The 23,641-nt window shown below is 39.3% G+C and overlaps 3 protein-coding genes across 3 annotated transcripts in view; all 3 read right to left on the bottom strand.

The window, feature by feature from the left end:
• Positions 1 to 23,641, bottom strand: part of LOC121394826 (zinc finger protein 239-like) — a 601,589-nt gene that overhangs the window by 514,206 nt on the left and 63,742 nt on the right. The window lies entirely within an intron of this gene.
• LOC108719562 (oocyte zinc finger protein XlCOF6-like) overlaps positions 6,320 to 23,641 on the bottom strand; it is a 30,953-nt gene continuing 13,631 nt past the window's right edge. Inside the window, exons 2-5 of the mRNA XM_041566770.1 lie at positions 16,399 to 16,494; positions 14,415 to 15,325; positions 7,639 to 7,730; positions 6,320 to 7,332 (exon numbers count right to left, since the gene is read on the bottom strand). Coding sequence (XP_041422704.1) covers positions 6,582 to 7,332; positions 7,639 to 7,730; positions 14,415 to 15,200 — 1,629 coding nt within the window. The 5' untranslated portion in view covers positions 15,201 to 15,325; positions 16,399 to 16,494 and the 3' untranslated portion in view covers positions 6,320 to 6,581. The remainder of the gene's footprint in view (positions 7,333 to 7,638; positions 7,731 to 14,414; positions 15,326 to 16,398; positions 16,495 to 23,641) is intronic.
• Positions 19,325 to 21,779, bottom strand: znf33a.L (zinc finger protein 33A L homeolog). Its single transcript, XM_018266704.2, has 2 exons — positions 21,536 to 21,779; positions 19,325 to 20,588 (listed from the first exon to the last, which is right to left on the bottom strand). The coding sequence occupies exon 2, from the start codon at positions 20,444 to 20,446 to the stop codon at positions 19,850 to 19,852; it is 597 nt and encodes a 198-aa protein (XP_018122193.1). The 5' UTR covers positions 20,447 to 20,588; positions 21,536 to 21,779; the 3' UTR covers positions 19,325 to 19,849.

Here is a 23,641-nt window from a genome sequence, read left to right as displayed (position 1 = left end):
TACTTGCTTGGTTCATCCTCACATTGACTATATCATACAGTGGATTCAAACGGAGGTGCACCCAGAAGACTTACAAATATTGTTGCTGCAGTATCTGAGTCCCCCCCTCTGTTTTTGGATCATGAGTCCTGCCCACCCCCCCCCTCTCCTCTATCAGAATAGCCACTCCCACTCAGTGTCCCTCTTATCAGGAGGAAGACGGCTGCTGTGAGGGGCCAAAAGGTCAAGAATGCAAAGCTTAAAGTGACAGTACTGTGAAGGAAACCACTGGCTTCCAGAACACAATTGAAGTTAAAAATAAGAGTAACATAATAAAATGTGAGGTATGCTGGGAGCTGTAGTCCAGCAACATCAGAGTTGTATTCTTTTCCCCAAATCTCCACAGCCAGTGACTGATTTAATATTCACACTAATCGTCCAATGAGAATCTCAGCTGATGTGAGTAACTCTGGCTCCATGTTGTTTGTTCTGCAACTGGAGTTGGAAACATTAAGCCCAGTTTCACTGAACAAGTCTGTCCTTTATCCCCATGTCTCATTCCAGTGTCATATAATGAAAGAAATATATCATTATCTGTGTATTATTATTATTAACCTTTATTTATATAGCGCCAGCATATTTCGCAGCGATGTATGTAAGATAACAAGATGTCTGACATGGTGCTGGGAATCAATATTCTCATTGGTCACTTCTTTTGCATTTATAGTGACGTTTTTGATCATGAAAGTTTTTATTGGTTCTTTCTTCCATCTAAAATTATGGTTTTAGGCAAGTTCTATAGAAAACTAGGGGGAGACGAGTTACAGCTGATTGTACTACATCCCTTGCTGTTGGACAGTTATAAATGGGGGTGTTTGAGGATCTTGTAACATCACTCAGACTTAAATTATTATTAAAGAATAAGTAAACCTTTTTGTGTCTCTAAATGACTCAAAATAGTGCCCAAAATAACATACCTTTTCCTGAATTCCATTCTATTTGCTTTCTAACAAGTTGAAACCTTCCGATGACTTAGATACTTCCTGGTCTGTCATAAAGCTCCGCCCCTTTCTGTTCCTGAGCTCTCATTGTCTCTTCTACTGTGAGGGAGGAGCCTGCAGCATGTGCCTGTGAGATCAGCAGAGAAGTAGGAGCCAGTGAGTACAGCCCGCAACTGTCAGTCTGCCGGACTCCCTGCCCCTTCTGCTTCATTCTCAATCACAGCAGCATCGGGAGGATCATCGGGAAGAGATCTGTAACCTGATACTGCAGAATAAGAACAGTGTCTATTCCATTAATAATAATAATAATAATAGCAGAACACACAGCAGAATAAATCCAGTTCCATGAATAATAACAGAACACACAGCAGAATAAAATCCGAGTCAGTTGGTTCTGATGAATACACAGCAGAGGCAAATAGAAGGGATTCATACAGACAGTAAAGTAAAGTGAAGTAATTATAAAATACAGGTATGGAACATGTTATCCAGAATGCTCGGGACCTGGGGTTTTCCGGATAATGGATCTTTCCGTAATTTGGATCTTCATACCTTAAGTCTACTAGAAAATCATGTAAACATGAAATAAAGCCAATAGGCTGGGTTTGCCTCCAATAAGGATTAATTATATCTTAGTTGGGATCAAGTACAAGCGACTGTTTTATTATTACACAGAAAAAGGAAATCATTTTTAAAAATTTGGATTATTTGATTATATTGGAGCCTATGGGAGACAGCCTTTCCATAATTTGGATCTTTCTGGATAATGGGTTTCCGGATAACAGATCCCATACCTGTATAATTGATAATATAAGATATAACAGGGAGTGGGGGACAGAGGAGATGAGAAGATATAACAGGGAGCACAAGAGCTGATCCCCAGTCCTACTTACAAAACAGCTGCACATACAATAGAATCTTCCAGCCGCTTTTCACACTCAAACACACACTTTGTTCTCTATGGCAAATACACACAGGAACCCTGTGCCCTTCCCCCTCCCATCTCCACAACTGTCACACTGAGAAGCAGATAATGTAGAGACAGACAGAGAATCAGTGAATTCAGGGTGAAAAACCCCAAATACATGTATCAAGTTTTAGGCAAAAACAACTCGATTTGCTCAAATTTGAGTTTTCATGTGTAAACCACCTAAAAAACCCAAACATGGTGATGGCTACACACATCTTCATATGGTTCCAAGGACCTCTATTGATTTCTACATGATCTCGACAGGTTTTAAGAGTAGTTTTGGATTCAAGCTATTTCCATCTTCAGGGCATAATACAGTTTTGAAAATTCAAAAGGCCAAGAATGCAAAGTTTAAAGTGACAGTACTGTGAAACCACTGGCTTCCAGGACACAACTAGGGTTGCCACCTTTACTCAAAAAGATTACCGGCCAATGGGGGGCGGGCACAAAAAAGGGCCGTTCCCTGATGTAAAAGGGGCGGAGCTACGCGACGTCCCGCAAAAGGGGCGGAGCAACATCACAGAGACTTCCACGGCGCTGGAAAAAGGTAAGTTCTTTGCGAATTGGGGGCAGGCCAGGGACTTTTTTTAAAGGGTATTACAAATTACCGGCAACTGCATTGCCGGTAAATTTGTAATACCGGCCCCGGCAGGTGTTTTACCAGCTAGGCTAGTAAAATACCGGCCGGGTGGCAACTCTAGACACAACTGAAGTTAAAAAGCAGCTCTTGAGGGTTGTTTCTTCTGCACCAGTCTAATCAGTATAAACAGGCAGAGATTTGTCCCAGGTAACGGAGAACAAGTCTGTCCTTTATCCCCATGTCTCATTCCAGTGTCATATAATGAAAGAAATATATAATTATCTGTGTATGTAAGATAAGAGCAAGATGTCTGACATGGGAATCAGCGTTCTCATTGGTCACTTCTTTTGCATTTATATTGAATGTTTTCATAAAGTTCTTATTGGTTCTTTCTTGCATCTCGAATTATGGTCTTAGGCAAGTTCTATAGAAAACTAGGGGAAGAAGAGTTACAGCTGGGGGTACAGTAATGCTGCTTATATGAACTGGTTAAAATCAAAATTATCTGCAGCCTTTTCCCCACCTTGCCCCAGTGATACTAATAAGTTGAATAGAATTTATAATATATATTAATACAAACTCAAACAATACAATTTGCCATTTACCAGGTTAGTACTCCTTTGTATCAGAACAGCACACATTAATAATACAAGTCAATTCCCAGGTTAATAGCACTAATCAGACATTACTATGAAATCCACTATATAAACCCATTATGTGACAGCATTTCTAAAATTACAGCTATGGGATCTGTTATCCAGAAAGCTCCAAACTATGGAAAGGCCATCTCCCATAGACTCAATTTTATCCAAATAATCCAAATTTTTTAAATGATTTCCTTTTTCTGTGTAATAATAAAACATTGGCTTGTACTTGATCCCAACTAAGATATAATTAATCCTTATTGGAGTCAATAAGATTCAGCTGAAGAAATAAACAAATAGATTGGTCACCTGACCTGCATAGGTGATGTATCATTGGTAGATTTGAAATATCTCAGTGAAAGTGGCAAAGCTGGAAAAAATTGGGTATAAATACGGTGCCGACTTCTACATGACCTCCAGATATTAATTAACAGATTTTAATACCGGCAAAGGGAGTGAACTGCAGAGTCTCTGGACTTTATTTTGTGCAGCTTCTACATGACCTTGACAGGTTTTAAGAGTATTTTTGGATTCAAGCTATTTCCAGCTACAGGGCATAGTACATTTTGGAAAATGTTTATTTTTATCCCAAAAATTAGAGTTTGAACTGAAAACTATCCTCAAAAACAAGAATTTGGCTGGGAAAAAAACCTCAACCTTTGATAAATAACCCCCCTTAAAGTCATTTAAAAAAACAAAAACTTTTGAGAAAAATTAGAAATTCTTATGTTAGCAAATAGGCCCTTCAGGTTTGAAGTATTTTATGTTTTATTACAATCATGTTTTATTTTTTAGGCATTTTAAAAATGCAACATTTACCAGGAGCAGTGAGTAAAGAGCAGTTTTATGCGCAGTCATGATGAAAGACGTCTATTGGATTTCATTTAAATGTAGAAATCTTTTTTCCGCAAATTTTTTTTTATGTAGATGGAACGCGTCAGCCAATGTGTAAAGTTATAGGGGAACTATCACAAAAATTTAAATGTAATATAAGCTTCCTCATACTGAAGTAAGAAACTTTCTAAATACAATCAATTAAATATTCTGCATTGTTTCTGAAATAATCAAGTTTATCTTCACTATTCCTCTCTCAGCATCTGTTTCTCTTCATTCTGTCTTCATGCAGCAGTTGGGTGTCAGATATTCACTGACAGTTAGATCCAATATATCTTATAGGGGGGCTCCTTTTGCCTAGAAAATTTATTAGAGCTCACTCTATTTAAAACACCAGATATCATGTCTCTCTACATGTAGGATTTGGGTGTCAGATATTCATTGACAGTTAGATCCAATATATCTTATAGGGGGGCTCCTCTCCTAGCAGATGTATTAGAACTCACTAAAATAACTGATTCCAGTACAAACAAAATAACTGCCTTTTGCACAAATCCTGCATGTAGAGAGACATGATGTCTGGTGAGTTTAATAGAGTGAGCTCTAATACATCTTCTAGGCAAAAGGAGCCCTCCTATAAGATATATTGGATGTAACTGTCAGTGAATATCTGACACCCAACTGCTGCATGAAGACAGAATGAAGAGAAACAGATGCTGAGAGAGGAATAGTGAAGATAAATTTGATTATTTCAGAAACAATGCAGAATATTTAATTGATTGTATTTAGAAAGTTTCTTACTTCAGTATGATGAAGCTTAGATTAAATTTACATTTTCATGATAGTTCCCCTTTAAAAAGCCTATATTAGGAAAAATAGATCTGTAACAACTGCAAAGTTTCTGGCTAAACACAGACTTTCCTCTACGTATTGATAAATAAGTGGTTGTCTCACTTTATACACTATAGAAATATGCCACCTTTTGGCACAATCAACAAACTGACAGTTTAACTCCACAATATAAAAGCATTGTTAAATAAAAGATACAATATTTGCTACAAATGGACACTTATCATATACACTTCGCTGTTAACTTTAAGTATGTTATATAATGGCAACTTTTACATTGGTCTTCAACTCTTCATTATTTTATTTTTTTTATAGTTTTTCAATTATTTGTCTTTTTCATAGTGTTTCCAGATTTCATTTATTGATACTTTTTATTCATATTACAGTCTCTTATTCAAATCAGTGCATGGTTGCTAGGGGAATTTGGACCCTAGCAACCAGATTGTTGAAATTGCAAACTGGAGAGCTGCTGAATAAAAAGCTAAATAACTGAAAAACCAGAAATAATAAAAAACAAATTGCAAATTGTCTCAGAATGTCACTCTCTACATCATACTAACAGTTAATTTAAAGGGGAACAATCTCAATAATGTCAATAAGTAATATTTATGTCCAAAACACATGTATTTTCAAACATAATAAAACAATTTATTGGAATATAGCATTTAAATCATATTTTCAATTCAGGCCAATGTTTCCAGGCAGCAAACCCACCTTGCCTTTTATATGATTAATTCCTGAACCCTATCAACTGTTTATGAATCTGAATGTAAAATTTACAGATTAAAGTACTTTGCTACACACTCATTCCACCCTTAACAAAAAAAAAAACACTGCCCAACTCTCAATTTGTTGTGTAAATTGTCTATAATCTGAAAGCAACACATTTCCTAAGAGATTGGATGTAAAGTGGGAGTTTTTACAAGGAGGATATCTGGAACCTCTTTTAAGCAAACAGCCATCTGAGGTAGAGCCAACGGGAAGTGGCTTAGTTGGCCTTAATCAATCTAAACCCCATCACAAATGAAAAACCAACTAATGAAGATTTCCTTCTTAATAGTTCCAATTTTAGAAATCCAACAAATGATGTATGGGTCACACATGAGGAAATCAAAAGAGATTAGAACATATAAAAATAAACAAAAGTCTGGGTCCATATGGTATTCATCCCAGGGTACCTATAGAGCTTAACCCTGTGATTGCCAATATTCCTTTACTTAATATTTCAGGATACATTGAGGTCCGGCACAGTGCTAAGAGACTGGTGAATTGCTAATGTGGTGCCGCTATTCACAAAGGAATCCCGTTCTCAGCCACAAAACTATAGGCCGGTTAGTCTGACATCAGTGGTTGGAAAGCTTTTCTAATGGGTATTAAGGGATAAGATACTTGACTTAAATGTAAATCACAATACGATGAGTTTGTGTAACTAGTAGAATGAGGAGAGCAATCCAAGGCAGAATATCTGCAACAATGTCGTTTATTAGCAGCTACAAAACACTACATGTTTCGGGCCTCAAACGCCCTTTATCAAGTGCCAAACTATGAGTTTGTGCCAACATGGTTTTATGAGCAACAGATCTTACCAGACTAATTTAAATGGCTTTTATGAGGAGATGAACAATAACCTTGATTCATAAATAGGTTATCATGTCTTTCTACTTCATACTACCAAGTCACAAAGCTTTCCTACAGTTGATGATTCGGAGGAAAATGTCTGAAAATCACCAGATATCTTCAAGTTTGCGGCATTTTATTTCCCTCGAATCATGTTTGGGGGTGTGAATTTGCATGTGTCGTTGAAGACTTTCTTTACGAGAGAATTTTTTCCCACATTTGTTACATGAGAAATGTTTCTCTCCCGTGTGAGTCCTGTGGTGTCTGTTAAGGTCACTCTTTAAACGGAATCTTTTCCCACATTCTGTACAAGGAAACGGTTTCTCCCCTGTGTGAATTTTCTGATGGCTGGAAAGGTAGACCTTTGAGATGAAACTTTTCCCACATTCTGCACAAGGAAAGGACTTCTCCCCTGTGTGAGTCTTAAAGTGGATCTGAAGGTGGCTGTTCTTTGAAAAGGTTCTTCCACATTCTGTACATACGTACGGTTTCACCCCAGTGTGAGTTTTTAGATGATCTTTAAGGATTTCTTTTAGTCTGAAGCGTTTCCCACATTCTGTACAGGAGAATGGTTTGTCCCCAGTGTGAATTTGCTTGTGAATATGAAGCTGGCCTTTTGTCAAGAATCGTTTCCCACATTCTGCACATTCATAAGGTTTCTCCCCAGCGTGAATTTTCTGGTGAGTATGGAGGCGGCTTTTTACTAAGAATCTCTTCCCGCATTCTGGACAGTCATAATGTTGTTTCACTGATCGACGTTCCTTCTGGGAGTTTGGAATGCTCATTGCACTAAAGGTTTTTATGAATTCAGATACGGAATTTTCTTTGCAATTCGTGGATTTTTTAATGGCCTTTTGTCTTTACCCAAAGAATCAGATAATCATTATCTTCTGTGGCTTCTCTTCTTTAATCCAAGCTATTATGTAAAAGGGAGGAAGTAAATCGTTAGTTAGTAGCACAAGCTGACTCCAGTGGATTCACAGAATTCAGGGGGGATCAGTGGAAACACTGATCTAGTTACCTGTCCTTGGGCAGAGTCTCCTCATTAGCCTGCAGAGCTCCTGTACCCACACGTCTCTTCCCCAAACTAACTCACCTCTCATTCTCACACCTTTTTATCCCATTTTGGATCCCCCCAAGCCTGGATCTGCTTCAACTACTTACAACAAACAACTATGGGCCGTGCCTTTGTTTTGGGAAAAAGGTTTCCCCACAATAAGTAAAGGAAGGCTGATGAGTTCTTGTTCTCTAACGACCTTCATTAGCATAGACACATGTTTATCAATGGCTCTTAATTAGCATGGGATAATGAGAGACTGGAACAGCCTTAATTTGAACCATGGGATGAAACAATGGAATATAATATATGTACATACTTATCTAGACTACACAAGAGATTTGATTAGATTGTATCTGACCCACAAGACTTTCTAGGATCCTACAAAATCGGACCCCGGAGCTGTAATGTAAGTCGGATCAGATAAAGTTGGATGGTGGGTTTAGTTCATGGATCTAAGAAACTTCCCTACATCATGAGATTTGATCTTGTTGGATGCAGGTACAGCATTCCCTGCCGACACTTCAGATTTTTCTATCAATCCCATTATTTTAAACCATGTGACTACATCTGAGTTCTGTCCATCTGACACCATCCTACAAAATCTCCCATGTCATTTTACTATTTCACATACATCTCATGCAGTTCCAACGTTTTGGTCCTCTTTGGGACCTTTTTCAAGCATGAAAAAGGTCCCAAAAGAGGACTGGAACGTTGGAACTGCACTCACTGGACTTGCTGAATCAATCTTCCAAAGGTTTATTTTGCTCAACGTTTCGGTCCCCCATAGGGACCTTCATCAGGTTGCACTGTTTGACTCCTGATGAAGGTCCCTGTGGGAGATTCAGCAAGTCCTGCGAGTGCCGTTCTTCTGCATTGCTTGTGTTGCTTCTTTGCTGGGGCCACCAGGTGTAACAACGGTCTATGATATGCACCTTATCTCTCTATATATAGTGAATAAAGTACCCCCTATAAATATAAGGATATTATAGGTCACCGAGGAGTTTCATGACTATATAAAGTACGAGGCTGAAGGCTGAGTTATACAGGTCATGGAACTCAGAGGTTACTTCTAATATCCTCATATTTTCCAACAAGGGGAACTTTATTTATTAAAATACACAAGTTTTAGGAGTGATGTGACAAAAATGACATCACTACTCACTGTTTATAACTGATGACATCACTAGTCACGTTTATAAGGATATAATTTACAAGACATTGATTGCTTTTGTGTATTATATATATATATATATACATACCTCCCAACTGTCTAGTTTTTTGAGGGACAGTCCCGACTTTGACAGCTCAGCCCACAGTCCCAGGTTTGTTACTGAAATGTTCCTTTCTCTTTGATCTCCTGCACTGAACAGTCAGAAAAAGATACAAATTAATGTAATTAAAATAATGACATAAATAATTGGCAGAGAGCCCAGAATACTCAGCAGCTGTACTTTGATACATTTGTAACAATTGAAGAACAGCAAAGATACAATTTTAGCTATTTATGATGTGTTGATTGAAATTTTTTGGCAAGTTTTGCCACCAATAATATGCCCATAGACTCCAATGGGAGACGCCTACATACATTGGCGAAGTGAAAAGGGTCAGATTTGCCCGTCACTAATAAGCAGGTCTCTTGGGAGAATTGAGGCTCAAAGCTTAAAGGGCAATTCACTTTCATTAGCAAAACTGTAATAACACATAAAACATTGCGCTAAAACTGCCAGAAATGTGTTCAGACTTTCATAACCCGACACATGTTGATATGTACACTCACACACACACTCACACTCTCACTCACACTCGCACACTCACTCACACTCTCACTCACACTCACTCACACTCTCACTCGCACACACACTCACACACTCACTCACACTCTCACTCGCACACACACTCACACACACACAATATTACAATAAGTGGCTTTTGATAAAAATAACTTTAGCAGTGATGTATAAAGCTCAGGCTGCAGGTCTCTCCCTCCCCCTCCCGTGCAGTCTCAGTCAGTGCTCCGTGCAGACACACAGACAGACAGACAGACAGACTCAGACAGACACAGACAGACACAGACAGACTCAACAGGACAGGAGAAACCCTCGGCCCCCCTGCCTCTCCCTAAACCATCACAGTGAAGTTTTCTCCCCAGCAGTCAGTGCAGTTAGTCCGTCCCTCACTTTATACAGACTTGGTTTGTTCCAGTTTCCCCCACAGACTCACAGACTTCCTGTTTCCCCCGAGCACAGCTCCCCTCCCCCAGTCAGTGACATCACTCACCCACCTGCATTCATTGTATTACACTCCCCAGCCGCTATTCTCTCCTCATGTCATGTCTCTCATAGAGCATTCTGGGAGTTGTGTACTTTCCCTTTACACTTCTCTCAGGCGCAGCTACAGGGCACCCAGCAGGGGGTACAAGTGTATTGGGCTCGAGCCTGAAGGGGGGTCTGGCAGTGCTGAACTTTTCAAAAGATCCGAGCCCCCCCTTGACAGCGCCGAAGCCTTGTCGCCCTTATGAAGTACCAAAAAGACCCAAAGTCACAAAAACAGCTCAAGTTGAAGTCCAGAACCAGCGAAAAGACCCAAAAATCACTAAAAAAAACCAACGAAATTGAAGTCCTGAAGCGGCAAAAAGACCCGAAGTCACTAGAAAAAATTAAATTCAATCCTGAAGCAGCGAAAAGTCCTGAAGTCATGAAAACAGACAAAATTAAATCCTGAAGTGGTGAAAAGACCCAAAGGCACTAGAAAAAATGAAATTAAATCCTGAAGCGGCGAAAAGACCCGAAGTCACCAAAAAAAAACCTAAATTGAAGTCCTGAAGCTGCAAAAAGACCCGAAGTGACAAAAACAGCCAAAATTGAAGTCCTGAAGTGACGAAAAGACCCGAAGTCACAAAAAAAACTAAATTGAAGTCCTGAAGTGACGAAAAGACCCGAAATTACTAGAAAAAATTAAATGAAATCCTGAAGCGGCAAAAAGACCCGAAGTCACAAAAAACCAAATTGAAGTCCTGAAGTGACGAAAAGACCCGAAGACCCGAACAACTTTACCATTGGTCCTCACTATTTATTTTTTAAAGTTTTAAAATTATTTGCCTTCATCATCTGACTTTTTCAAGCTTTCAAATGGGGGGGGTCACTGACCCCACCTAAAAAGTAAATACTCTGTAAGGCTACACATTTATTGTTATTGCCACTTTTGATTATTCATCTTTCTCTTCAGTCCCTCTCTAATTTATATTCCACTCTCGTTTAAATCAGTGCATGGTTGCTAGGGGAATTTGCACCTAAGCAACCAGACTACTACAACTGGAGAGCTGCTGAATAAAAAGCTAAAAAAGTCAAAAACCACAAATAATAAAAAATGAAAACCAATTGCAAATTGTCTCAGAATGTCCCTCTCTACATCATACTAAACATTAACTCAAAGGTGAACAACCCCTTTAAAGACAACTAAAGCTTAAAAGAAAACTATACCCGCAAAATGAATACTTGAGCAACAGATAGTTTATATCAAATTAAGTGGCATATTTAAGGGGTGGTTCACCTTTAAATTAACATTTAGTATATTATAGAATGGCCAATTCTAAGCAACTTTTCAATTAGTCTTCATTGTTTATTTTTTATAGTTTTTTTAATTATTTGGCTTCTTCTTCTGACTCTTTCTGGCTTTCAAAAAAGGGGTCACTGACCCCATCTAAAAACAAATACTCTGTAAAGCTATGTATTGTTATTGATACTTAGGGGCAGTTTTATCAAGGGTCAAATATCAAAGTAAAGGGAGTTTCTTTGAGTGGGTGAATAGGCCGTTTTCGTTTGAAATCGAATCATAAGAAATCAAGGAAACATCGTATTCGATCGAATTAGACTCAAAGTTTCTTTTTTAAAAAAAAAACATTGATTTTTCAAAGTCCACCAATCCACCATATGGGTTCTAGGAGGTTCCCCATAGGCTAAAAAAGCAATTCGGCAGGTTTTAGATGGTGATTTGTTGAAGTCAAATTTTTAAAGAATCAAATCGAATTTGGACTATTCCCTAGTCAAAGTACACAAAAAATAGCTCAAAATTCTAATTTTTTTACTTCAAATTTTCCCTTTGAATATTACAGTCTCCTATTCAAATCAGTGTGTGGTTGCTAGGGGAATTTGGACTCTAGCAACCAGATTGCTGAAACCACAAACTGGAGAGCTGTTGAATAAAAAGCTAAATAACTTTTTATAAATAATAAAAAATGAAAACCAACTGCAAATTGTCTAGGAATATCTGTCTCTACATCATACTAACAGTTAAATTAAAGGTGAACAACCCCTTTAAAGAATCTTATCAAACTGGAATATATATTTAAGTAAATATTGTCCTTTTCCATCTCTTGCCTTGAACCCCCATTCAATGATGGTCTGTGTGCTGCCTCAGAGAACAGCTGACCAAAAATACTGCAGCTCTAACTGTAACAGGAAGAGATCACCTGACCAGAAATACTGCAGCTCTAACTGTAACAGGAAGAGATCACCTGACCAGAAATACTGCAACTCTAACTGTAACAGGAAGAGATCACCTGACTAGAAATACTGCAGCTCTAACTGTAACAGGAAGAGATCACCTGACCAGAAATACTGCAGCTCTAACTGTAACAGGAAGAGATCACCTGACCAGAAATACTGCAGCTCTAACTGTAACAGGGAGAGATCACCTGACCAGAAATACTGCAGCTCTAACTGTAACAGGGAGAGATCACCTGACCAGAAATACTGCAGCTCTAACTGTAACAGGAAGAGATCACCTGACCAGAAATACTGCAGCTCTAACTGTAACAGGGAGAGATCACCTGACCAGAAATACTGCAGCTCTAACTGTAACAGGGAGAGATCACCTGACCAGAAATACTGCAGCTCTAACTGTAACAGGAAGAGATCACCTGACCAGAAATACTGCAGCTCTAACTGTAACAGGAAGAGATCACCTGACCAGAAATACTGCAGCTCTAACTGTAACAGGAAGAGATCACCTGACCAGAAATACTGCAGCTCTAACTGTAACAGGAAGAGATCACCTGACCAGAAATACTGCAGCTCTAACTGTAACAGGAAAAGATCACCTGACCAGAAATACTGCAGCTCTAACTGTAACAGGAAGAGATCACCTGACCAGAAATACTGCAGCTCTAACTGTAACAGGAAGAGATCACCTGACCAGAAACACTGCAGCTCTAACTGTAACAGGAAGAGATCACCTGACCAGAAATACTGCAGCTCTAACTGTAACAGGAAGAGATCACCTGACCAGAAATACTGCAGCTCTAACTGTAACAGGAATCCTAGGATGCAAGACCGCTCCTGTAACCCATATATATAGGATGGCATAGGTGGGGGCAAAAGATGCCCCCATAGCGGTCATCTCTGGAGGTAATAATACCCATCAAAGTTAAAAAAAATTGTGCATAAGAAGAAATTCCAAGGTCAATAAATCTATAAAATCTTATGTGTATTGGTGTGACGTAGTGAGTGTTTCTGCTATAGCTCTCAAACCCATAATATGTGGGATTGAAGAATATAAAGACTTGACGTCCATCGAAATCCAGCAGTATCTGTGTGACCAAGTGATGTCTGTTAATTTATCCGATAAATGGCCTGAATCTTTGATATTAGAATATAGACATGAAACAACCTATTTTTGTGTCTACCTGTATATACTGGTCTTTCTTGACACTAAACTAAATTGGTTTGGTAAAGTCTTATAAACAAACACAGAAAAGGATTTGATTGTTGGATTTATTTAACAAGGTGAAACATTTTCAATTCTGCTCCACATCATCCCTAATGCATAAGATACTATCTGGCCTGTTATAGAGGGCGCCCTCTAATGTTCCCTGTGCTGAATAACAATACACATGAATAAAGAACAAACATTTCCTAATAGGGCTATAGGTGTTTAACTGATGGTGATACGGCTCTTCCTATCACTAATCAACTTAACTCATCATTACAATAGGCAAAATATCCCCAACATTAGACAATCTCTCAAAGTCAATAAAACACACAGTATTTATTGCATCATATCAAACTCTACTAATATTAGCAGCACAACTACTGACATGGGTGAGGGGCCCCTTTTTATAATCCAAAATAGAGTTCATTATTTTATCAATGGTAACTCAGTATGTGAAACACTTGTAGATACATTAGTGAGTTCAGTATAAACCCAGCTGATTTACATCTCTAAACTGCAATATCAAGTTACACAACTTACATATAGTTATGTGATGCAACATCTGTGCTTCCCACATCCCTACATTGGTTAAATGAATGTTTTACATTAATAGTTGCTTGTTAAAATATTGTAGTGTGTACTATAATGATATCCTTTTGTGCATTAACCTGATTTTGTTCTCATACTTTAATAGAAATATCTCTTTTGTATATGTTTAACCAGTGAATATAGCCACAAACAAATGTTCTCGGAGAGATATTCATTCATTCTGTGTACTGGGGATATTTTTGTAGACAAAATGTACTTGGGAGAAACAGCCCCCCATAGAGTGTGAGAGAGATTTATGAGTGAAATTGATCTCATTCTGTGCATATGAATGGAATCTCCATTTGGTGGGTTCTTTAGGTCTTCTTGTAGGAGACTTTTCTGTGGTCACCAAATGGCTACATTCTGTACATGTCAGAGATTTCCATCTGTGTGGATCAGATGATGTTGAAGGTTGGACTTTGCAGAGTAAGTTTTGCCACAGTCGGTACATATGAAAGTTGAACTTGTTCACAAATTCTCTGATGTTCGATAAGGAAACTCTAAAGTCAGAATGGCACATTCTGTGCATGGGAAAATTCTCAGAAAAGATTCTCGAACGTTGTGTACATGTACAGATATCTTAGTGACTTTGAACAAGTTCTTCAAGCCTGTCCTTAGTATACGGTTTTCCAAATTCCACACATGTGAAACGTTTCTCTTCTGCATGGACCCTTAGGTGTACAGAAAGGTCATGTTGTTTAGCGAAACTTGTGCCACATTCTGTACAAAAGAAATGTTTCTCTCCTGTGTGAATTCTGTTGTGGGTCTTGAGCCTGCAGTTGGTGGAGAAACTCTTCCCACATTCTGTACACATGAATGGTTTCACTCCTGTATGAATTGCCTGGTGGGTGAGTAGCTGATACTTAGCAGAAAAATGTTTCCCACATTCTGTACAAGGAAATGGTTTCTCCCCTGTGTGAACTGTAAAGTGGAGCTGTAGGTGGCTTTTGCGAGAGAACCATTTTCCACATTCTGTGCACACAAACGGTTTTATTCCTGTGTGAATATTCTGGTGACTGAGTAGATGAATCTTTAAAGAGAATGTTTTCCCACATTCTGTACATAAATATGGTTTTTCCCCTGTGTGAAACCTCTTGTGTTTTTGAAAAGCGTCATTTAGCCTGAAACATTTCCCACATTCCGTGCACATGAATGGTTTCTCCCCCGTGTGAATTCTCTCGTGTTTTTGGAGACTTTCTCTTAACCTAAAACATTTCCCACATTCTGTACACGTAAACGGTGTCTCCCCAGTGTGAACACTCTGGTGAGATTTAAGGTGGGTTTTTCTCCGGAATTTTTTCCCACATTCTTGGCATGTGTAACTTTTCTTCACTGAGGGAAGTTCTTCCTGGGAGTTTGGAAGGCTCATTGCTCTAGAATGTGTTTGATACAGATTTTTCTTTCCAATGTGAGGATTTCCTGATGTTGGAGCAGTTGCACAGTCTAATGTCCTCTTGTCTCCAAAGGATCAGAGAATTATTAGTTCTGGAGCTTCTTTATTTCATGCAAATATGTAAAAGGGAAAAATAAAAAGAATATAAAATATAATATATTAAAAATATAACATAAATAAATATAAAAGAATATAATTGATAATAAAACAGTTATTTATTCTGCCAGTTTCTTGGGAAACAACAGTCCTGTCCTGGTTTACAACTGAGATTCTAACTGTGTGAGAAATAATATTCTATCTGTAGGTTCTACTGAAGGTTTGTCAAAGTGACAATAACTAAACTATAACAAAAATAATATATACTGAATAATCACTGAAGGGACCTTAATGTCTCAATTGTCCCCTAAACATTGGTTTGTAAACTCTCATGTGTAGATCTCTCTAATCCTATTGTATGTGTAACCCTTGTTTGTTATCCACCATTTATTCCCTGTTTGTTATAACTAAACTAAACTAAAGCACTGCGTAACTTGTCGGCGCTATATAAACAAATGATGACAAAAGATGACAAATATCAAAATGGCAAACAGACAATGACAAATTGACAGAGCAGATCCCAGGACAGCCAACCCACCAGTCAGTACAATACAGTATTAAACAAAGGAACTTGAAGCCCCAATAAATCCCCCAACATGAATAAATGAGCCATAAGCACAATGAGATAAGGAGAATAAAAGAGCAATAAGTGATCAGTATGAGAGGAAACAAATGGGCTCAGTAGCACAAGCTGACTCCAGTGGATTCCCAGAATTCAGGGGGGATCAGTGGAAACACTGATCTAGTTACCTGTCCTTGGGCAGAGTCTCCTCATTAGCCTGCAGAGCTCCTGTACCCACACGTCTCTTCCCCAAACTAACTCACCTCTCATTCTCACACCTTTTTATCCCATTTTGGATCCCCCCAAGCCTGGATCTGCTTCAACTACTTACAACAAACAACTATGGGCCGTGCCTTTGTTTTGGGAAAAAGGTTTCCCCACAATATGTAAAGGAAGGCTGATGATCTTCATTAGCATAGTCTCGCGTTTGTCAAATAGCATGGGATAACGAGAGACTGGAGCCTTAATTTGCACCCTGGGATGAAATGATTTAACATAATAAAGGTTCATCTTTACCTTGTGAGGCACCTGTTTAACATGAATGTCCCAGGAATGTTCATCTTGTTCAACACTATTTCAATGACTAGGGATTGTGCTGGGGATACTTTTGGTCTGAAAATAAATATCAACATTAGATTAGAAATCAGAAATTCTGATTGGCTGTTTTGTGATTGTCTGTGATATGAGCTTTTAAATAGTTACATAGTTACATGGTTAAATTGGGTTGAAAAAATAGAAAGTCCATCAAGTCCAACCCCTCCAAATGAAAACCCAGCCCCATACACACACCCCTCCCAACTGTCACATACATTATATATCCCCATATCTATACTAACTATAGAGTTTAGTATCACAATAGCCTTTGTATTATGTCTGTCCAAGAAATCCTCCAAGTCCCTCTTATAGTCATTAACTGAATCATCACCCGGCAGTGCATTCCCCAACCTCACTGTCCTCACTGTGATGAACCCCCTACTCTGTTCCTTTAAATGAAACTTCTTTTCCTCTGGTCTGAAGGGGAGGCCTCTGGTACGTGATTCTCTTTATGGGTAAAAAGGTCCCCTGCTATTTGTCTATAATGTCCTCTAATGTACTTGTAAAGTCTAATCATGTCCCCTCACAAGCGCCTTTTTTCCCCCAGAGAAAACAACCCCAACCTTGTCAGTCTCCCCTCATAATTTAACTCTTCCCTCCCTCTAACCAGTTTAGTTGCACTTAGTCTCTGCACTCTCTCCAGCTCATTTATATCCCTCTTAAGGACTGGAGTCCAAAACTGCCCCCATACTCCAGATGAGGCCTCACCAGGGACCTATAAAGAGACACAATTATGTTTCATCCCTTGAGTTAATGCCCTTTTTTATACAAGAACTTTATTTGCTTTAGTAGCCACAGAATGACACTGCCCAGAATTAGACAACTCGTTATCTACAAAGACCCCAAGATCCTTCTCATTTAAGGAAACTCCCAACACACTGCCATTTAGTGTATAACTTGCATTTATATTATTTTTGCCAAAGTGCATAACCTGCATTTATCAACATTGAACCTCATTTTCCAGTTTGCTGCCCAGTTTTCCAGTTTAGACAAATCACTGTGCAAAGTGGCAGCATCCTGCATGGAACCTATAGTTCTGCACAATTTAGTCTCATCTGCACAAATAGAAACAGTACTTTCAATGGCACCTCCAGGTCATTAATAAACAAGTTGAAAAGCAAGGGACCTAGTACAGAGCCCTGCGGGACTCCACTAACAACGCTGGTCCAATTAGAAAATGTTTCATTTATCGCACCCAATTTTTTACATACAATGGTAAAACACCCTCAATATGAACGCTAAGGATCTACTTATAGATGCCCATGTAGCTAGTTGTGATTTACATAAACCAGTTATTGGCCAAGAGGTGTTGTGACCACTTCCTGTCACACTTGGTATAATGAGTGAGAAGGGTGAATCCTCCTCTTTGGCTTTTGGTTGCTGATCCGGCTGAATGTTTCTAGGGAGCCTGGGTCCAACAAGGCCCAGTAAAACCAGTTTGCCCCAGAGGTACCAGTATCTCTAGAATGTAACATTGGGGAGCAGGAACCCTGTGAATGAGGCCAGCTAGAGATCATCATTTATTTATATAAATTGCTCCTTCTGCCCCCAATTCCCACGTGAGACGGCACTGATAGGAATGCAATCTGCCTGTCACTGAGCAAATGGGGGGCATTTATTCACAAACTTGCATTTTTGGGTCACACTCCACCCTGTGCGCACAATGACAGTCAGATTAGGCGCCAGTCAGTACTTGAACAGGGGACAGCTTGGTGTGCAACCTTTTCCAATGACAGAGAAAACACCATCTATATCTTGTTTTAGTATTTATTTCCTTGAACAAACAATTGTAAAATATGTGATAAATTGATATATAGTAAATTGAATAGATACTTTTAATTTCATTGTGCTCATCTGCTTCATATCATTTGTATAATTTGTTTAATTTGTCATTTTTACAATTCTCTTACCACCTTGATAATTATTTCATCAGGACCTCAAGTGTCTATATAGTAATACAGTCCTGTCTTACAGGCAGTTAACTCTTCTGTTTGGAAGATGCTGGTCAAGTATTATTGATGAAGGTCACCAGTCACCTACCAGCGTTATCTTACCTACCTCACGTATTCACCACCCCATTGTACCTCTGCTGTTAGTCATGTAAACCAACCAGCTGGCACAGGCCAGGCTTAAAGCAATGGGAATGGAGATCATAAAAAAGCATTTTAGGAATTGTGACCACATGATTGTACTCTAGGCACATACCTGTGCTACCTACCCCAGACCCTGGTATGGAAAATACATGGGAGGTAAAATATCTGAAACCGTCTGTAAGTGAATGAGGAAAAAGAAAAAAAAACAGCTCAGTAGTTTTACACTCTGTTGTTTAATAAAATAACAAAAGTACATTATGCTAAATCTGCACCAAATTCAGGTTTCTCTTAAAATAAAAGTATATACAATACAAAGTATTGTAATTGTTAACAAGTATTGTTGCACCTCCCATTACCACCTACTAATTCCCCCACACACTCACACTCATAGTGATAGAACTTCTCATATTGCCTTATATTTGTTATCCATATCTACACCAAGTGGTTCCTTCCTTAAAGTGGCCATAGACTCAAAGATCCGCTCGTTTGGCGACATCGCCAAACGAGCGGATCTTTCCCCGATATGCCACTAAACTGCATGGCTATATCGGGGGTAATTCGAGCGTTCGGCCGTATGGCCGAACGATCGAATTACGATGCGCCAAGCGGCTCTGACGGGTAAAAATCCAACCTTCCCGATCGATATCGTGGCCAGATATCGATCGGGATGACCCGTCGGAAGCCCCCATACACGGGCAGATAAGCTGTCAAATCGGTCCAAACGACCGATATCTGCCCGTGTATGGCCACCTTTACAGTCTCTATATACAGGTCTGTCTCATCCTGAATGCTTTACCAGCCATGGAATAGATATATCAACAGCAGAATCCACACCTATTCCTCATAAGTGTCTGTAGTTTTCTTCACTTGGAGAAGGAATCCAATCTGTACCAATCATTAGGAGATAATTCTGCCATGATGAAGATGCACTAGATCTACTAAAACCTTGTATTTCATCTATTTATAATACCATCCCATGCTGTCTGGATTTGGTGCCACACTAGTTGGTATGTATATAATTTCGTTTTTACTTCAGTTGGCAACGATCTCCGCCAATAGGTAATGTTGACCTGGGAGTCTGGAGGAGAAATAAGTGACTGTATATCTTCCCTTGTCTGGCTGTTCTGGTGGAGGAGTTGAAATCTACTATTGGAGAAACTTCATTCTCAGAAAGGTGAAAGGTTTCTCCCCTGTATGAGTTATATGTTGTTGTTTAAGGCTGGACTTTGTAGAGTAAAGTTACACAATTCTTCTGAGTTAACTTAAAAATGCTCTTCAAACTAATCCTTATGGCTGAATTGTTTCCGGCTCTCTGTGCATGTGACCGGTTTCTCTCGATTGTGGGTTCGTAGGTGCGAAGCAAAATTATTGCCTGTAGAGAAGCATCTCCCACATTCTGTACAAGTGAATGGTTTCTCCCCTGTATGAATTGTGTGATGTCTGGTGAGGTCGACCTTTAAACGAAAACTTTTCCCACATTCTGAGCAAGAAAATGGTTTTTCCCCCGTGTGGATTTTATAGTGGTTGCGGAGGTTGCTGTTTTGAGAGAAGCTTTTCCCACATTCTGTACATTCGTATAGTTTTACTCCTGTGTGAATGGTCTGGTGGATGACTAGATGACCCTTTATTTGGAAGTGTTTCCCACATTCTGTACAAGCATAAGGTTTCTCTCCTGTGTGAATTTTCTGGTGTTTATTAAGAGAATACTTTTGCCTGAAACTTCTCCCACATTCTGTGCACGTAAATGGTTTCTCCCCGGTGTGAATGATCTGGTGAGCTTTAAGGCATCTTTTTGTCGAGAATTCTTTCCCACATTTTGGGCATTGGTAATTTTGAGTCACTAGAGTAAGTTTCTTCTGGGAGTTTGAACTGTTCATTGCAATAAAGCTTTTTCTGAGTCTGATACAGATTTTTCTTGTTCAATGACTTCTTGTTTTTATCCAATAAATCAGGAAAATGTTGACTTCTGGTGCTTCTCACTCTCTTTCATTCCATATTTTAGATAGCTCATGCAAATATCTAGAAAGGGAAATAAAAAGGTATTCAGATTTATAAATTCAATATAATTCAAGGTATAATTCAAGGTAAAAAATTGTTGTTATGGCTGAGATTCTAGCTTTCTGTATAACAGAACATTCTGTCCCAGTGGCTGCACAGATCCTATCTGATCCCCATTGTAAGCAGCAGTCCTGTCCTGCTTTATGGCAGCTGAGATTCTAGCTATCTGTATAACAGAACATTCTGTCCCAGTGGCTGCACAGATCCTATCTGATCCCCATTGTAAGCAGCAGTCCTGCCCTGCTTTATGGCAGCTAAGATTCTAGGTATCTGTATAACAGAACATTCTGTCCCAGTGGCTGCACAGATCCTATCTGATCCCCGTTGTAAGCAGCAGTCCTGTCCTGCTTTATGACAGCTGAGATTCTAGCTATCTGTATAACAGAGCATTCTGTCCCAGTGGCTGCACAGATCCTATCTGATCCCCATTGTAAGCAGCAGTCCTGCCCTGCTTTATGGCAGCTGAGATTCTAGCTATCTGTATAACAGAACATTCTGTCCCAGTGGCTGCACAGATCCTATCTAATCCCCATTGTAAGCAGCAGTCCTGTCCTGCTTTATGGCAGCTGAGATTCCAGCTATCTGTATAACAGAACATTCTGTCCCAGTGGCTGCACAGATCCTATTTGATCCCCATTGGAAGCAACAGTCCTGCCCTGCTTTATGGCTATGATTTTAGCCTTAAATAATTCTAGCTAGAAGATGCTTTGAATTCTGTCCCAGTGGAACTGATCCCCAATGTAAGTAGCAGTGTTGTCCTGCATTCTACCTATACAAAAAATATTTTCTACCTGTAAGTTCTAGGCAAGGTAAGACAAAGACCAACTTATATGTTCAGTAGCACAAGCTGACTCCAGTGGATTCCCAGAATTCAGGGGGGGGATCAGTGGAAACACTGATCTAGTTACCTGTCCTTGGGCAGAGTCTCCTCATTAGCCTGCAGAGCTCCTGTACCCACACGTCTGTTCCCCAAACTAACTCACCTCTCATTCTCACACCTTTTTATCCCATTTTGGATCCCCCCAAGCCTGGATCTGCTTCAACTACTTACAACAAACAACTATGGGCCGTGCCTTTGTTTTGGGAAAAAGGTTTCCCCACAATATGTAAAGAAAGGCTGATGAGTTCCTGTTCTCCAACGACCTTCATTAGCATAGTCACATGTTTATCAATGGGTTTTAATTATCATGGGATAATGAGAGTCTGGAACAGCCTTAATTTGCACCCTGGGATGAAACTATGGAACAAAGGTGCATCTTTGCTCCCCCAGACACCTGTTTAACATGAATGTCCCACTGTCCGTGGGCGTGAGTTGGGCCTTTTCTTATTATTATCAGATGACAGTGCAAATACATTATAATAGTATTCAGGGAACTGTCTCTGGCTGGGGGCACATGAGGAATATTTTTAACAGAAATGTTATAATTAAGCTGGGAGGGATAACAGAAAAGAAATCCATGTTTGCAGATGGCACTTTATTATACCTGGCAAATCCAGAACAGGAACTAGGGGGTGGCCCTAGATATTATAACTACGCATTCCAATTACTATGGTCTTAAAATAAACTGGAGTAAATCCGCAATATTTCAGACCCCAGGAAGTTCCCCTGCCAGCGCTACCCAACTGACTCAGTTGGATGAGCGAATTAAAATATCTGGGCATCAACATCCACAAAGACCCCCATAAATTCATGGAATTTAACCTCCTACCCCTACTACATGTGCTGGAACAGAAAGTAAGAACACGGACCGCTTATCTCGATCTTCAATTGGGCGCATAAACCTATTTGAGAGGGTGATGCTCCCTAAATTCACGTAGATATTCAGACAATCTCCTATGAAAATCCCAAACAGTATCTTCAAAAAAACTAGAAGCCTCCACTACACCAAAAAATAGCCATGGCTAAACTACAGCTACCAAAACAAGCTGGGGGCCTAGCAGCCTTAACCTTTTTCTATATTACTTAGCAGCGAAACTGACTATAGCAAAGTAGTGGACAACCCCATCCCTAGACAAATCTGCCACACACCTAGGAGACCCAAGCAATTAGGTCATATGAAGATCTTAAAAATCTCCTGTATAGAGGCTGTAATTATACAACAAAAACAACTTTATCCATGAGAGAAGTGGTGTGGTCTTGGAACACAGCTCATAGTCTCTTTCCGAAACAAACAAACCATATGCATATGCAAAGTATACCTGAACCCCAAATGTGTGCCACGTACAAAATAATATACTAGATATAATGGAAGAAGGCAAATTACAAGACCACCAAGCCCTAAAAAATGAATACAAATTGCCCAACAAAATGATCTTTAGATACATTCAGATCAGACATGCTATACAATTCCAATTTAAAGGAGCAAAATTACAACCTCATTCACTCATATAGAGGAGAGAGCCCATGCTCAGACAAGTACAAAAAGCCTCTCAAGTTTCTATGCTCATATGATAGGTGTGGGGGACTCCTCACTCGGAAAACTGTATGGGAAATGGAGAAATGACATAGCTGAACTAGACAGATACTTGGAAAGAGGTCCTAGACTCAATATTTGATCTCAATATTTGATCGTATTGTGCATCCAGAGATAAAATGATACAATACACAAAGCATATCTCACCCCTAACATGTTAGCCAAATTGTCCCCAGTCCAGGTTGATCAGTGTTCGCGGTGTCACCAAACTCCTGAAAATTTCAACCACATGGTCTGGCTATGTACCAAGGTACAAAGGTTTTGTAGGGCAGTAGCACAATATATCTCTGACATGATGGACAATTATGATCAACCTCCTAGGAATGCTGCTAAATCAAGTTTCCGATCTAGCACCAACAATAGCAGAGAGAGCACTTATTTTGATTATGTAAGAATACGAATGTAAATCCATCACTATGAAACGGAAGGCACAACAGCTCCAACTATACATTTCTGGGAAACTCAGATCATTCATGCTGTCCCAATGTATAAATTCATTTACACTAGGAGAGGATCCCAGGTAAAATTTGAAAAAACTGG

Source organism: Xenopus laevis, chromosome 6L (assembly GCF_017654675.1).
Source record: "Xenopus laevis strain J_2021 chromosome 6L, Xenopus_laevis_v10.1, whole genome shotgun sequence".
In the NCBI taxonomy this organism is placed as follows: Eukaryota; Metazoa; Chordata; class Amphibia; order Anura; family Pipidae; genus Xenopus; species Xenopus laevis.
Note: the sequence above shows the minus strand (reverse complement) of the source record. Positions and strands in the feature narration are given on the sequence as shown.

Bases quoted from the DNA above. Each gene is read 5' to 3' on its own strand.
- znf33a.L (XM_018266704.2), bottom strand. From the start codon at position 20,446: ATGAACAGTTCAAACTCCCAGAAGAAACTTACTCTAGTGACTCAAAAT.